Raw genomic sequence first — 15,854 nt, forward strand, 5'->3', positions numbered from 1 at the left:
TACATGTAGTCTGCAACATCTTTTTTGATGTAGGCTTGCAGAAACTAGTGATGGCAGCCCACTTACTAAAATTGAAATATCTGAGATGTTTGACGCATGCAAAACAACAGCATGTTTTAAAACAGGTAACTAATGTAAAGAGTTAATCTATCAATTGTTTACCATGTTTTGGGGTGGTTGGGAAATACTTAACATTTGCAAAATGAATGTGAAAGTTGAGATGTCAATCTTTGCCCTTCAAGAATATTGTAGGAGTTCATTATGTTTATTAATTTGAATTTAAACAATATTTTATCCACTGTGCTTATCTGGTTCAATACAGACAAAAGAGAATTGTTCACTGTCTCAGGGTAAAGTTGTTCTTGAACGTTGATCAAGTTTTCATTCATGAAAGTAGGAATCTATATGGAACTACAATTAAGTTAGTTAATCCAAAATATCTGAAGTTTCATAGGCCTTTTTCACAATTTTGATATTTGATGTGCAAGTTAAATTTCAGAACCAGTGCCATAATGAAAACAGAAATTTCGCCTCGAAAATGCTTCTAATACTTACCAATATTGCTTAGAAGAAAATATTACTCCACATTTAAATATCCCTGAGTACCCAAACTCCATCACCATAAGCGGAAAACACTGCATGTTATTTTCTGAATTATTTTTTGATTTGTTTCTTGTTTGCTACACTTAGTAAGGTATATAAACATTGTTTAGTACTAGTTACAAAAAAGTGCAGTTATTGGGCTCATATAACACCACTAAATAGTATGTGTATCAGCTCCATGTATGAAACGTCCAATGAACCCTAACTCTGTCGCCAGGGCCCTCTACAATATGCCAGCAAAGGAGATGGGTGAACATGACGAGCGATAAGCCTATAGTGTGACAAACATCAAGATGAAAAATTAAATTTCAATTATATCAAAATTTTCCTTGATATTTCGTCTAACATCAAAATATACTTTATGTAAAATCTCTACAATTTGCAAAAATCCCTCAAAGATTGAAATTATTTGCCTGCGAAATATTAGACACACACTAAAGCGGGCAAAAAGAGTCATTTTCTCATACTATAACACTATTTTTTGATATGAGTGGGTCTTCGCTCCACCTTTTTGAAAGTTAATCCTCAAAGTTTGCATAAAAATATACATTTTTTGGTTACCAAAAATATGGAGCAATGACCCACTATACCTTAAAAATATACTTTTATGACATAACATTCGCATCTTTTCGAGAAATACTTGAAGTCCATTAAGTCAAGGGTCATATCACAAACATGATTTAAATGCCACTGTTCGTCAGGACTTGTGTAGTCTAGTGGTTAGCGTGCTAGTCTCGAAAGAAAATGTTACTTAGGATTTTTATTGCTAGGGTTCGAACCCCACGAATACCACATTAATTTTTTTGATAAAAGAATAAATTTTGCCGAGAAAATTTTCCTCAGAAAAGTTTTGTTTATCGCAATTTCATAAACTTCAATAATGAGAACTTTACTCTAAATATTAAATTCACAAACTGAACATGATTTCTATATTTCTGAAGCTATAGGCTTTCTGCACGCTATGTTCGCCCATCTCCTTAAATAAAAAATTTTCCCCAGTTAATTTTTTTGTCCCTTTTTCTTGAATTTGTTATCATAAAAAATAGTTTTCAATATTTAAGATATATTAAATTGTATTTTGAGAAAAGTATCAACAACAGAAAACAAAAATTTTAATATAACATATTTTATATGTAATAATGTCGCACAAATGTTATCTCCAACATGTTGTGCATTAGGGCAAATGTAGGCAAAAAATAAAATATTTTTAGTCGTATTCAACATGGTATGTCATATAAAACCTTTGACATAGACCTTCATAAAAATGGCTGACATGTGAAAATGAGCATGTTTACACACGTCGGAGATATCGATGGAATAGCACATGAAGGAAAAGGTGCTTACCGATTTCACATAAAATATGATAGATACAATAGATCTTTAAGTGTAATTGTTATTTGTTTTTGACACATTCTTGAACTTGACTGTTATAATATCTTGGCATTTGATTATAGATTTTCAGCATGCAAAAAATGACGTCACAATCGCATTTGTTTACAAACAGCATGGAGTTTCACAGAAGTGACAGAGTTAGGGTAGTGACAAAGTTCGGGGGTTTGGCAATACAGATCATGAGATGTCGTGAGATTTTAAGTTGCACAAAATCAGAACAAACCTTGACAGTCAATAAAATGTTTTCACCAGACTCATATTATATTTGAACCATAAAAACAATATTGGTTAGTACTAGAAGCATAATGCTATTGATTAATTGTGAGTTTGATGTTTAATTAGGTTTGCAAGTGTCCAAATTAGACCTGAGAATGTCACCTCTGGTTGGACATGTTAAAATTTCTAGCTTTCGGAATCATCAATGGCACCAGTTCTAATGTTTACCTGGCACATCAAATATCAAAATTTTGAAGAAAGCCTGGAAAATCTCAGATAAAACAAATAACAAATGAGAAGACACTTACTCCCTAATTTATACATGAATACTAGTATATTGATACTGTAGACCTAAGCATTACATGAAATAGCATATTCAGAATTCAGTTCTATCGTCCTCTTAAACTGATTACTGATTAGCACAAACATAAATTAGCACTAATAAAACTAATAAAAAAATTTGGCCTTATACCACTGAAATGAGTACCATACATTTAAAGTAGACAAAAATTTCATAATTTATTATTGAAAGATCTTGAATGACCTCACGGCAACTGACAATAAATTAAATTTTATGAAATTTTGCGGGACAGCCACACTTTCAGATTACTTGAAGTCATATTCTTTACCAAATATTTCTGTAAATCGTGTTATTTTTTCTTTATGATCACATCAGCATATATAGCTAATATTGACAAGGTCAACAAAACTGTATTTCAATTGATTTTATCTATAGTTTTCTTGTAAGTTTTGAGGTTTTTCTATTTTGTAATTATCACAATCATCAAACTTTTTTGCATAGAAGAAAAAAATGTGTCTGCATTCAAATATTTATTTGGTTAAAATCTGAACTGCATTAATTTTACAAAAATGATAGTTGCACATTCTCTCTACCATATAATTAATATCCATTCAGTGGTTTGAATTGGTCCACTGCCAGAATTGAAAGTACCGGTATAGTACCGTATAAAAGGTTATTTTAGCCCCATTTTATTTTCACCCTTTCACATTTGCAAAAGTTTTTGCCCCATTTTAAATTCACCTACATACAGTTGCATTAAAGGGATAATGCTGTCTTCTTTGAATTACCCCATCTTAAATTCATCTACTTGCAAGTAGGGATGAAAAGGACAAAAACGAAATGGGAGAAAAAAATTTCCATGTACAGTAAAACATGTTTGTAACAAAGTCCCAGGGACGGATGATATTGGTCATAAACGTATTTTGTTAAATTCGTTTAGTTTATAATATAACATTTTTTAAAGCCAGGGGGAATGAAAATAAATTCGCTGTAAGCATCAATTCATTATAAGCGTGTTTTACTGTATACAGTATAATCCCAATGTTGCTTAAATATGAAAGTATAGTTTTTCTTTTTTTTTTTCTGCCTATTAAAATCAGGCTGTTTCAGACAATGTACCTTTCATCAGTGTGCTGTCAAACCCCCAATATGTTTCCATGACAACAAACAGTCAGACGAAAAAAACACCTGAGTCAGCTGAAGGGAAAACAGAGAAGAAGGTGGCAGCTGTCACAAAAGTGGAGGAGGAACCCGATGAGATTGACCTGTACAGGTGCAGTTTATAATCACTACAATAGACAGGACTGATTGTGAACTTAGTTAGCAGGATTCATGTTGTGAGGCTGTAGTTAGTTCATTAATTAATTAACACCATCCCAAGATACTGCAATGTAATTGTGATACATAGAAATACTGACTGTTGAAATTTTTGGCCTGTTTTCGCAATACATTTTGTTTTATGTTATATATAAAGAAAGAACTGTAAAACTTAGTATTTGGTTGCAAAAAGTTCTGTGTCATTGAAAGGACTTATATGTACATATTACTTGTACTTTACAACCCCCTCCCCATAAATCAATGGCTAAATGTAGTTTTGTTTTTATGGTTGACTGAGTTAACATGAATTTAAAGATATGACATTAATTTGTTTACAGAGAGAAGTATATTCCCATCACCAGAAGAACATTAATACGGAGAGTCATTGAGGAAAAGAAATTGCTGACAGTCCAGGAACAGAGGAAATTTGATGAGTTTGCCACTGCTTTGGACTCAGCCATTGTACAGGAGTATCACGGTGTCCTAAATGAACTCAAGGTAGCAATTATTTAATTATAAATCCCACATGATTACCTATCAAACATGGATACGTCCTGCTGTAGTTACTTCTTTGTGGCAGTATTTTACAAATATAACATTTTAATGCTGTTTCACCGAGTATACAGTAAAACACAATTACACCCAGTATGCTTATAACGAATTTGTGCTTACAGCACGGTGAATTTCATTCCATATAGTTTAAAACATATTATGAACTTAACAGATATAACATTAATAACAAACTATGTTTTTACAAATTGCATGTTTTATTGTATTGTTGCACTAGTTCATTTGGTAAACACTGCGGCCCACAAAATTCATTAGATTTCCAGGTTCAAGTTTCTGTTTGTTCATTTGTTTACCTTTCTTAGGTGCACACATGAACTGTTGTAATTAGTCAATAATTATTAATCACTATTTTGTATATTTTAATTTTTTCAGACCTTGTTTGACCCAGTTAATCCAGATAAAGACACATTACCTTCACAAAGGTTCACACGTACAGAGAGGTTAGACAATGAATTCTGGCTCCTACAGAAGCTTGAAGATGTAATGGAAAAGGCCAATTTTTACAGACTCTCAGATGATACAGTTAATAAAGCCCTCAAACCTCATACAACACAAGGCATAAGGGTATGTTCATCTTAATCTTACACTCAGAAGCTCTTTGTCATAAAAAAATTGTCATACTCTTACTACATTACACACTTGTAAACAGCATTTGAATTGAGTTAAATGTACATATAGTATGTTTCAAAAGGAAATGAGAAATACAATGGTATTTTCAAAAAAGAAACAGATTTTGTGATTTGTAAATTTTACAGGTAAAAGTAGACAGAAATGAGTACAATATCTTAAGCATGTGGATCCTTGGGAAAGAAATAAAGCCTTCCAGCATTCCATGGTACAAGTCTTTGTTCTCCAAGAAAACAGACACAAAGATTCCCAAACCAGAGTATCTCAAACGAGTGGTAGTCATTTGCCGGCTCAAAGGGGACCCAAAAATCATGCTCAAATGTTTCAAGGAGATCCCAGCCAAATCACTGGAGATGCTACTACCAACAGGACGGACAAGCATGACACACACAGACAAGCTTCTGCTAGCTAGTTCCACAGCTGTTGGACTTTGTACAATTGTAGGGGAGGCCATGTTATTTTCAGCTTACAGTAAATTATATTTTATGAACCTAGCAGTTCCTACTGTGCTTGCTTCACTTCTCTTAGGCACTGTAGCATTATCTAATTACACCAACAAAAGTATGAAGTACTTAGAAGACTTGCATAGGATATCATATTTTAAGACTGTAGCCAACAATCGAGGATTTTTAGCTTTAATGGTAGACCGTGCCCAGGACGAGACATTTAAGGAGGCTCTTATTGTGTACATGTGTATTCTGTCCCATAGACCCCCAGGTGCCAGGCAGGAGGACACAGGCTATTACCAGATGGTGATTGCTGAACTAGGTAAGACACTAGACCAAATATCCTATAGAAAGCTAAGTCTTTGCCACTACAGTGTATTTCATATTGCAAAATTTAAATGAATAATAGAAGACAAATTTTATTTAAAAGTAAAATATTTGTATATTAATTGATGCAAAAGCTGTCAAGTGGAATTTTTGCAGAAGGTTTATATGAATGTGAAGTCATTCCTACAAATTTAAAATTGAGATGCAATTTTATATTACAGGTGGGGCAACAGAAGATGTGATAAACAAATGGGCAGAAGACTGGGTTGCCAAGGTGACTGGGGTCAGAGTTGAATTTGACTGCTCAGAAGCTGTGCATCTCATGAAAAACCTAGGAATTCTAAGAGAACACAAAGAAAAACTGTCAGTTTTACCACTGGAGGCAGCCATTAAGAATCTTCCACGTCAGCCTTTTTCTGTCATTGTGAGAGCAAATGAAGTAGCACTTAATGAGGGCATGGACCGAGACGAGTTCCTAGAATCACAAAAACAGTACAAACAGGAAGACATTAGGTCAAAGAAATATGGCTGGTTCTCACGATTCTTCTCATAATCCAGTCAGTCTTAGCAAAAAAACGAAAGCCTTCAAGTCTGAAACAGTCTACAATATTTAAAGATTTAATCATTAAATTTAAGTATTAAATAGGGTCTGAAACTTATGATTTAAAATATCTTTGCATTTTATCTGTCATGTACATGTAACTGTTTATTAATGTTAGTGATCAATTATTTCTAGTCTACCCTCCATTACAATTAACACTAAGATGGACTAAAGCTTGATACCAGAGTTATTTTTTTGTTACATATCAAGGTCTTCATTGCAAGCATACTTTACGAAACTGACTAGTTTCTGTATTTGAATTATAGCATATTTAAATATTAGTTTCTGTATTTGAATTACACATATTAACTAGAAATGCAGAAGAAGCATTTGACACAGTCAATAAAAATGGGCAAGGCCATAGAACCATTAGCATCTGTGATTAGAGGAATTGTGGTGTTAATCAGGCAGCAGTCATTCCTCTTTCATGTCTTTGTTTGCCTGAAAGCATGTATGAGTAAGGAAAAAAATGTAATTCAGTGCAAAAATGCATAATTGTGTCGAATTTTATCTAAGTATAATTGGTGCATTAAAATTGATGTGATTTTTTTTTCATGGTAGAATCTACTGTCAGATTATTACTACATTAAAATGTGTGAACTATTTATCTGAGAATATTGTGCAGCATAAAAATATGAATAAATGAGACAACCTTAATTATTTGCAAGTTAAACAAGAGGCCCAGGGTCCACAATGCTCACCTGAGTTATTTTGGCCTTGTTCTTCATCATAAGATTTTTTGGAAAAAAAAAAACTTTTCAATTTTATAAAAATTTTGACTCGATATTGTGGATTAAAACTTAGCCCTTAAGGGGGCTATGATTTAATCAAAGTTGAATCTACATAACACTGGGATGCTTTAATATCAATATGACTAATGCGACCCTGTCATTCTGGAAAAGATTTTTCTTGTACACATGCATTTTGTAGAATTTGGATCTAAAACCTCGGGGTTTGATCATAATTAAAAAAAAAAAAAAAAACTCAAGTCCACACAACTTAGGAATGTTTTGTTTATTACATCTTATATGATTACGTGTGGTCTTGCTACTTCTTCCTACATACTCCCTTGTAAAACTCTGTACTCATATTATAGCTTCAACCTATTACCTATTCCTGGGGCCCTGATCTGTACAAACTTGAATCTACACTACCTGAGGATGCGTGCAAATGAATATGACTAATAATGGCTTTGCTGTTCATTATCAGTGAATTTTTATAAAGATTTTTCATATATATTTCCAAGTTAAAATTTGATCTCCTGTTGTGGCTTCATCTACCCCCAGGGGCCATTGATTTAAAAAAAATTGAACCTACACTACCTGAGTAGCTTGCATATCAATATTACTAATCATAGCCCTGTTGTTGTTCTTTTTTTTAGCTCACCTTAACTGAAAGCTCAAGTGAGCTTTTCTGATCAGATTTTGTCTGTCATCCATCTGTGTAAACTTTTCACATATTTGACTTGTTCTGCACCACCACTGGGCCAATTTCAACCAAACTTGCCACAAAGCATCCTTGGATGAAGAGGATTCAATTTTGTTCAAACTTTTTTAGATAGTGTAGATTCAGTTTCTTTAAATCATAATCCCCGGAGGTTGGGTAGGGCCACAATGGGGGATCAAGTTTTACACAGGAATATATAAGAAACAAGAGCCCCTGGGGCCACATCGCTCACCTGAGCACTTTGGCTAGGAAAAAAGCAAAAATCAGTTTAGTATTGAAAAGCTTTTTCCTATATACTCCTATGTTAAACTTTGATCGTCAATGGTGGCTCCACCCTACCCCCAGGGGTCATGATTTGAACAAACTTGAATCTATACCACCTGAGGATGCTTTCACATAAATATGACCAATCATGGCTTTGCTGTTCTTGAGAAGAAGAATTTTTAAATGTTTTTCCTATGTATTCCTATGTAAAACTTTGATCGTCAATTGTGGCCCCACCCTACCCCTGGCAGTCATGATTTGAACAAAATTTAATATACACCACCTGAGGATGCTTTCACATAAAAATGACCAATTATGACTTTGCTTTTCTTGAGAAGAAGAATTTTTAAGATTTTTCCTAAACTCTCCTGTGTTAAACTTTGATCGTCCGTTGTGGAAGATTTTTTGAAATTTTTCTAATATACTCTTATGTAAAACTTTGATTGTCCATTGTGGTCCTACCCTACCCCCCGGGGTCATGATTTGAACAAATTTGAATCTACACCATCTGAGGATGCCTCCATATAAATATGACCAATCATAGCTTTGCTGTTCTTGAGAAGCTTTTTCAAGATTTTTCCTATATATTCCTATGTTAAACTTTGATCGTCCACTGTGGCCCCACCCTACCCCCGGGGGTCATGATTTGTACAAATTTGAATCTACACTACCTGACCATGATTCCACATGAGTTTCGTCTTTCCTGGCCCATTGGTTCTTGAGAAGAAGATTTTTCAATGATGCCAATAATTTTTCGCTATTTCCTATTTATCTCCCCTTGGAAGAAGGTGTGGCCCTTCAATCGAACAAACTTGAATCCCCTCCCCCAAGGATACTCTGTGCCAAGTTTGGTTGAAATTGGCCCAGTAGTTCTGGAGAAGAAGATGAAAATGTGAAAAGTTTACAAAAACAACAGACAACGAACAAATTTTGATCAAAAAAGCTCACTTGAGCCTTTGGCTCAGGTGAGCTAAAAATCTTTGAAAATCTTCTAAAGAACAGCAATGCCATGATTATTGATATGGAAGCATCCTCAGGTAGTGTAGATTCAAGTTTGTTCAAATCATGACCCCCTGGGGTAGTGCGTGGCCACAATGGAATCAAACTTTTATCTTTAAAATCTTTAAAAATCTGATGATAAAGAATAGCAAAACCATGATTAGTCATATTGATAGAAGCATCCTCAGGTAATGTAGACTCAATTTTTCCAAATCATGACACCCTGGGGTAGGACGGGGCAACAATGGGGGGGGGGGGGTCAAAGTTTTACATAGGAGTATATATTTAAAAAAAACTACTCGAGAACAGCAAAGCCATAATTGGACATATTGACAAGGAAGCATCCTCAGGTAGTTGCACCAGGACAATATTGACTCAGGTAAGTGTTGTGGCCCATGGGCCTCTAGATTAATTTTTTAAATTTGTTAAGGTCTTCTGTCTTCACGGAAGACCTTATAGTGATTCTACTGTTTCTTATTATGTTCCCCAAACGGAGTTTGGGAACATATTGTTTTTACTCTGTTTCTTATTATTAGGTCTTCCGTTCACAACGGAAGACCTATAGTGATTGTATTGTTTCTTTTTATTATTAAGTCTTCCGTTCACAACGGAAGACTTATAGTGATTGTATTGTTTCTTTTTAAGTCTTCCGTTCACAACGGAAGACTTATAGTGATTGTATTGTTTCTTTTTATTATTATTATTATTATTATTATTATTCCTCCCAAATTTTGTGAGCGCGATTACTCAGAGATGGTTGGATAGATTTTCACGATTTTTCACATGATAGTAGGCTGATATATGAAGTTTATATAAAATTCCGTTTTTTGAAAAATTCACTTCCGGTCCGAAGTTATGGCCGAATTTCCAATTTTTAAATGGACTTTTGTCCGGAATTTTTCTCGGAAACGGTTTGAGATAAAGATGTGAAATTTACAGGGGTATTAGATCATGACATTCTCTTTGTTTCGAAGTTGTTTTCGTGCGTTTCCGGTACTTCCTGTCCGAACCGGAAGTGAACTTGTGTTTGGTCAATTTTCAACTTTTTTGTTTTTTAATATTTTTTCAAGATATTATTATGTATAACAGAGGTTATTCTACAAATACTAAATATATAATTTGTTTTGAAATCAGATTCCACATTTTGTAGATTTTCGGTACCCTCATTTTCCCTATTTACCTAGTGTGTAGACAATGGGCAAAGAAAGATAACTCTGACTTGTAAGTGAGAATAGAACTTTCGAGATAAAGGCGGAAATAGTATCGATGACGTCAGAGACATATACACTCTCCATATCAAAATATTTAGACGTTCTATATTCACTCTTCAAAATTTAAGAGTACGTTGGTTACCGCTTCCAGTGCATGTAAAGTTTGAAGTTGCCAGTGCAGTGTAAGTCTGTATTGACAGTTAATTGATTTACACATGAATATATCTAAAAAAATTAATATATGTGCTAGGTAGCTAATTCAAGTAAATATATTATAAGCACTGAATATACATTTATAGTGATGGACAGGCATGCAATTTTATCTATCTCGTATAGTAAGTTCAGAATACGATAGTTATAAGCCTTCTATAATGTAGACGATTTATTATTCTCTATGATTTGAATGCGAAATTATCCCGATTTCCGAGTTTTAATTTCGATATTAAAAAATATTACATACACTCAAAAAGGAATTGAGCGATAGAAAATTGTAATACAGTACTGTTTTAAAGCCTTTATAAATAAATTGATATCTGCCACTTAAAAGAAAGAAAATCAATTTATAGATTAGATTTGGTTATTACATGTATATTTGATAAAAAGTTAAATTATTTATGACACATGATCTATACTCTATATACCCAAGAAATTATAAAAGATGTGAAAAGACGATTCTTGGATTCTTGTGAAATACTCAAAGAGTTAAAAAAAAATATGTGAAAACGCGATTCTGTGTGAAATAATGGTACGCTATATGTTTCTTTTGAAAAAAAAACCATGATAAAAAAATTGCACAGGTCTCTTGATATGTGGGATAAGTATACCTGAATGAACACAATTTTATGCAGTGATATATAATTATGTACATGCAACTGACTTCCGTATTTTTCCTTATAATTCATAAAACATAAAACTATCTAATTCCTTTGAAGCCTCCTCCCCCTCCCCCCTCCCCCCCCCTCCCCGCCTTGATTAATATTTGGAGACGTTCGTGCAGCTAGGCATTTGAATTATATATTCGGTTTAGATTTAAATCTGGAACATGTGAATATAATTACCATTTACATGTATACAGAATTTCATATTCTATAATGGTAGATTTGTCATTATGAAATGTTCAATTTACGTCTGAGAGAGAGAGAGAGAGGAGAGAGAGAGATTCCCTCTTAATCCCGATCCTCCTATCCATTTACATAGACCAAAAATTAGTTCTATATCGGTCACACCCATTCTTTATTAAATGTTTTCTGATTTCATAGTCATGGTCACATTCTGTATATTTTTCAGCTTAAAAAGTATCACACGAAGTGCACCTGTGTTGACCTGTCAATCAAAATCACTTGACGCTGTATGCACTGCAATTAAGTAGCCTGAGTTTGAAATGATCTTGAAGTATGATCTTTAAGTAAATCTGATGCAACAAACTTGTGAAAAAATAGAATAAAATAAAAAATAAAATATCTCGGTATTATGAACTTCGATTGTGGGACGTGGAGACCGGTCCTTTGGATGAGATCGTATAAATCGAGGTCCCTTGTCGCAGAAGGTGCTGGCATAAAAAAGATTCCCCTCTGCTCAATTGCGATAAGTGCCAAAGTATAGGACAAAAATTTGCAGTCTCCACCGCAGAGTGGTGTCGTCTCCATGTGAGTGAAAAATTCTGGAGAGGGACGTTAAACAACATACGTATAATCAATCAATCGATTGCTGAAGAATTACTGTAATTGAATAATCTGTCTTATAGGTATGCTGTCAAATCTTGATATTATAACTTTACAAAACTCAGTGACTTTACGTTTAATGTGATACTAACTTAATTCATTATATTTTTTCATAACACCATCACAATTATGCCAAAACATACATGATGGTACGGTGTTCGTTCGTCTGTTTGTTTGTCTTAGAAATGATTGCAAACAATTTTTTTTTTAAATTGCTAATGATATACGTATATCTCTTATAGGTGCCAAATGTATTATACAAGATTGATAATGAAAATCAAAGTACCTTAAGTACTGAAAGGACTTTTTTTCCAGTTATTTTTTTCTTTCACAGTAAATATGATATGTATGTTTTTTACACAGAAAAAAAGCAAATTCTTACAGATTTAGAAGAACGGAAGACTTTTTTGTTGCCATGGCAACAAGAGTCTAGTTATTATTATTATTATTATTATTATTATTATTCCTCCCAAATTTTGTGAGCGCGATTACTCAGAGATGGTTGAATAGATTTTCACAATTTTTCACATGATAGTAGGCTGATATATGAAGTTTATATAAAATTCCGTTTTTTGAAAAATTCACTTCCGGTCCGAAGTTACGGCCGAATTTCCAATTTTTAAATGGACTTTTGTCCGGAATTTTTCTCGAAAACGGTTTGAGGTAAAGATGTGAAATTTACAGGAGTATTAGATCATGACATTCTCTTTGTTTCGAAGTTGTTTTCGTGTGTTTCCGGTACTTCCTGTCCGAACCGGAAGTGAATTTGTGTTTGGTCAATTTTCAACTTTTTTGTTTTTTAATATTTTTTCAAGATATTATTATGTATAACAGAGGTTATTCTACAAATACTAAATATATAATTTGTTTTAAAATTGGATTGCGCATTTTCTAGATTTTAGGTACCGTCATTTTCCCCATTTACCTAGTGTGTATACAATGGGCAAAGAAAGATAACTCTGACTTGTAAGTGAGAATAGAACTTTCGAGATAAAGGCGGAAATAGTATCGATGACGTCAGAGACATATACACTCTCCATATCAAAAATATTTAGACGTTCCATATGCACTCTTCTAAATGTAAGAGTACGTTGGTTACCGCTTCCAGTGCATGTATAGTTTAAAGTTGCCAATGTAGTGTAAGCCTGTATTGACAGTTAATTGATTTACACATGAATATATCTAAAAAAAAAAAAATATATATGCTAGGTACCTAATTCAAGTAAATATATTATAAGCACTGAATATACATTTATAGTGATGGACAGGCATGCAATTTTATCTATCTCGTATAGTAAGTTCAGAATACGATAGTTATAAACTTTCTATAATGTAGACGATTTATTATTCTCTATGATTTGAATGCGAAATTATCCCGATTTCCGAGTTTTATTTTCGATATTAAAAAAATATGACATACATTCAAAAAGGAATTGAGCGATAGAAAATTGTAATACAGTACTGTTTTAAAGCCTTTATAAATAAATTGATATCTGCCACTTAAAAGAAAGAAAATCAATCTATAGATTAGATTTGGTTATTACATGTATATTTGATAAAAAGTTAAATTATTTATGACACATGATCTATACTCTATATACCCAAGGAATTATAAAAGATGTGAAAAGACGATTCTTGGATTCTTGTGAAATACTCAAAGAGTTAAAAAAAAATATGTGAAAACGCGATTCTGTGTGAAATAATGGTACGCTATATGTTTCTTTTGAAAAAAAAAAAACATGATAAAAAAAATTGCACAGGTCTCTTGATATGTGGGATAAGTATACCTGAATGAACACAGTTTTATGCAATGATATATAATTATGTACATGCAACTGACGTCCGTACTTTTCCTTATAATTCATAAAACATAAAACTATCTAATTCCTTTGAAGCCTCCTCCCCTCCCCCCCCCCCCCCGTCTTGATTAATATTTGGAGACGTTCGTGCAGCTAGGCATTTGAATTATATATTCGTTTTAGATTTAAATCTGGAACATGTGAATATAATTACCATTTACATGTATACAGAATTTCATATTCTATAATGGTAGATTTGTCATTATGAAATGTTCAATTTACGTCTGAGAGAGAGAAAGAGAGAGAGAGGGGGGAGAGAGAGATTCCCTCTTAATCCCGATCCTCCTATCCATTTACATAGACCAAAAATTAGTTCTGTATCGGTCACACCCATTCTTTATTAAATGTTTTCTGATTTCATAGTCAGTCATGGTCACATCCTGTATATTTTTCTGCTTAAAAAGTATCACACGAAGTGCACGTGTGTTGACCTGTCAATCAAAATCACTTGACGCTGTATGCAATGCAATTAAGTAGCCTGAGTTTGAAATGATCTTGAAGTACGATCTTTAAGTAAATCTGATGCAACAAACTTGTAAAAAAAAATAGAATAAAATAAAAAATAAAATATCTCGGTATTATGAACTTCGATTGTGGGACGTGGAGACCGGTCCTTTGGATGAGATCGTATAAATCGAGGTCCCTTGTCGCAGAAGGTGCTGGCATAAAAAAGATTCCCCACTGCTAAATTGCGATAAGTGCCAAAGTATAGGACAAAAATTTGCAGTCTCCACCGGCGAGTGGTGGCGTCTCCATGTGAGTGAAAAATTCTGGAGAGGGACGTTAAACAACATACGTATAATCAATCAATCAATCGATTGCTGAAGAATTGCTGTAAATGAATAATCTGTCTTATAGGTATGCTGTCAAATCTTGATATTATAACTTTACAAAATTCAGTGACTTTACGTTTAGTGTGATACTAACTTAATTCATTATATTTTTTTATAACACCATCACAATTATGTTAAAATATACACACAATGAAGTTTATGATAGTACGGTGTTCGTTCGTCTGTTTGTTTGTCTTAGAAATGATTGCATACAATTTTTTTTTTTTAAATTGCTAATGATATACGTTTATCTCTTATAGGTGCCAAATGTATTATACAAGATTGATAATGAAAATCAAAGTACCTTAAGTACTGAAAGGACTTTTTTCCAGTTATTTTTTTCTTTCACAGTAAATATGATATGTATGTTTTTTACACAGAAAAAAAAGCAAATTCTTACAGATTTAGAAGAACGGAAGACTTTTTTGTTGCCATGGCAACAAGAGTCTAGTTATTATTATTATTATTCCTCCCAAATTTTGTGAGCGCGATTACTCAGAGATGTTTCGTTAGATTTTGATAATTTTTCACTGGATTATAGGTCGATATGTGAAGTTTATATAAAATTCCGTTTTTTGAAAAATTCACTTCCGGTCCGAAGTTACGGCCGTATTTCAAATTTTAAAATGGAATTTTGTCCGGCGTTTTTCTCAGAAACGGTTTGAGGTAAAGATGTGAAATTTACAGGAGTATTAGATCATGACATTCTCTTTGTTTCGAAGTTGTTTTCCTGTGTTTCCGATACTTCCTGTCCGAACCGGAAGTGAACTTGTGTTTGGTCAATTTTTAACTTTTTTGTTTTTTAATATTTTATCAAGATATTTTTATGTATAACAGAGATTATTCTACAAATACTAAATATATAATTTGTTTTGAAGTCAGATTCCACATTTTGTAGATTTTCGGTACCGTCATTTTCCCTATTTACCTAGTGTGTATACAGTGGGCAAAGAAAGATAACTCTGACTTGTAAGTGAGAATAGAACTTTCGAGATAAAGGCGGAAATAGTATCGATGACGTTGTCGATGTCTGCATTCTATTTAGAGGTTCCATATTCACTCTCTTCTACATGTAAGAGTACGTTGGTTTCCACATTCAGTGTATGTATAGTATAAAGTTG

At 33.2% G+C, this 15,854-nt stretch overlaps 1 protein-coding gene across 1 annotated transcript; it reads left to right on the forward strand.

The window, feature by feature from the left end:
• Positions 1–18: 18 nt before the first annotated feature.
• LOC133206248 (transmembrane protein 143-like) lies at positions 19–7,055 on the forward strand. The gene is made up of 6 exons (XM_061342197.1): positions 19–125; positions 3,613–3,785; positions 4,168–4,327; positions 4,772–4,963; positions 5,155–5,794; positions 6,021–7,055. Exons 1-6 carry the CDS (start codon positions 51–53, stop codon positions 6,350–6,352), a joined length of 1,572 nt encoding a protein of 523 aa, XP_061198181.1. The 5' UTR covers positions 19–50; the 3' UTR covers positions 6,353–7,055.
• The last annotated feature ends 8,799 nt before the right edge of the window (positions 7,056–15,854 follow it).

This window comes from Saccostrea echinata, unplaced genomic scaffold (genome assembly GCF_033153115.1).
Source record: "Saccostrea echinata isolate AGI-Se365-2 ecotype Australia unplaced genomic scaffold, CSIRO_AGI_Sech_v1 ptg000054l, whole genome shotgun sequence".
Lineage (NCBI taxonomy): Eukaryota > Metazoa > Mollusca > Bivalvia > Ostreida > Ostreidae > Saccostrea > Saccostrea echinata.